This window comes from Salvia miltiorrhiza, chromosome 2, assembly GCF_028751815.1.
Source record: "Salvia miltiorrhiza cultivar Shanhuang (shh) chromosome 2, IMPLAD_Smil_shh, whole genome shotgun sequence".
Classification (NCBI taxonomy): domain Eukaryota; kingdom Viridiplantae; phylum Streptophyta; class Magnoliopsida; order Lamiales; family Lamiaceae; genus Salvia; species Salvia miltiorrhiza.
In genome coordinates this window covers 64,405,091-64,407,022 of record NC_080388.1, presented here as the reverse complement: position 1 = coordinate 64,407,022, position 1,932 = coordinate 64,405,091, and the positions used below count along the sequence as shown (strand labels likewise).

General features: G+C 38.4%; 1 protein-coding gene across 1 annotated transcript; it reads right to left on the bottom strand.

The window, feature by feature from the left end:
- On the bottom strand, nt 1-757 carry LOC131011137 (21 kDa protein-like). The gene has a single exon (XM_057938917.1). It carries the CDS (start codon nt 690-692, stop codon nt 78-80), a length of 615 nt encoding a protein of 204 aa, XP_057794900.1. The 5' UTR covers nt 693-757; the 3' UTR covers nt 1-77.
- Between the last annotated feature and the right edge of the window lie 1,175 nt (nt 758-1,932).

Genomic DNA, 1,932 nt, shown 5'->3' with positions numbered 1-1,932 from the left:
TAAGAAACTGAAGATGATAATATACACATAACAATACAGCTAAAAACATATACACAACTTCCTTTTGTTTTGGCTAGCTACGGCAAGTTTGCAGTCTTAGTAAAGGCTCCATGTTTACGCTTTGCTGCAGCATAGCGATGGATCAATACAAGCGCGTTGCTGGTAACCTGCTTACAGTCTAGGGCCCTTTTCATTACAGCAACCTTAACATTTCCAGCCATGGTCGGAGATGAAAATCCATCGATGCACGTTTGCTGGAAGGTTATAGCAGCTCCGATCCACGACTCCACGTTGCTTTGATGCCAGCTCAGCTTCTGCGAGCCCATCCTACCGAGTTCCTTGAGAGACCGGCTGAGCTGGTCGACTGCGCTAGCCATGTTGGCGGCGCAGTCTTTGACGGCACTGCGTTCCATTGGCTTCAGCCCTCTCATCAGAGCCATCTTGGAGATGAAGGCGGAGCCGGACTGGGCGCGCGACAAGCCGACTGATAGGGCGGCTCGAGCCAGCTGCTTGGGGCTTTTTTGGACTGTTTTGGAGAAGGTGGAGAGAGATTGGATGCAGACAGAAGGGTAGAGAGTGGCTAGGCATTCGGCTTCGATGAAGCTGCTGGCGTTAGGGTTTGGAGCAGAGGAGGCCGAGAGGAGATAGAGTGAACAAAATAGATGCACTAATAAAATCTTGCTTTTTGACATTTTGCTAAGTGTTTTGATAGTGGGAGAGAAGTGTTAGCTTCGTTAACCTCTTTATAGAGCTTTTGTTAAGAAAGAACTATTGGTAGTGAAACATTTAATTAATTTAATTGGTCGCAATAATGCCATTAAAATTTTCAACACTGCATTAATTTAAATGTGTTTTTTATGGATTGTCTTAACCCTGCACTTGGTTTGAGAGTTTCTGGCAAGAGCCTACTCAGAATTTAGATTATTCAATGCAAATGTTAATTTAAAATATTGTTATGGTTACTTGGGGTCATGTGATTTTGGCAGTCCCTTGTTTAGTAGTAATCCACTAGTTTAGAAGCGAAGCTTCCTTGTAATTATTATGCCTCGTGGCAATTGGGCTACCTCGTCAGCAATTAGATAGAGATGTAGTATTAAAATATGTTTTTAGTATCAATAGTGTTAAAGTCGTAACCTTAATGAGTGACCAATTATTAAGTGCAGTCTATTTAGTATTTATGTAATGTAAGCGCGCTACGTGCATTATTATCCATATCACATTAAAATAAATGAACGAAAGGCACTTGTTGACGAATTTACATCTTTCTGTCAAAATTCAACCCATATTTTAAGGGAGACTCGCGGATTATTATATATGTAAAAACACTTAATGTTTTGGCCTTTGTTATTGCTGTGGCCACTGCGATATTACAACTTAGGCTAGGACAAGTGTCGTCGCGTATACTCGATCAAATTAATATGCAAGCTTAACAATATTACAAAAATAAGAGAATATAGCTATATCATGATCTCGATGGAGGAGAAATGGTAGTTTTGAGCTCTTAAGATCACCAGGCAGGCTGTGTTTATTTTGATGAATAAATTTAATTATTCATGGAAAAGAACGAATAATACAAATTTATGCCTTTAAATGCCTCATTTCTTTTTCAACATTTAACACAAAAGAGATGCTCACCATTTTTCCTTCCTTATTTTCACTTTAAAGATGGATAATATTATCCCTCCATTTTTGGTGTGATAATATTATCCATCCTTGAAGTGAAAATAATTAAGGAAAAATGGTGAGCATCTCTTTTGCGTCAAATGTTGGAAAATGAATGAAACATTTTAAGGCATAAATTTGTGTTATTCATCTTTTTCCATGAATAAAATTATCCATCAAAGTAAATACAGCCTTATAGAACGTACATATTTCGTATAGTATACGTGAGAGATTGAGAGTTAAAGAAGGACGAATCTCAGTTATTTATAA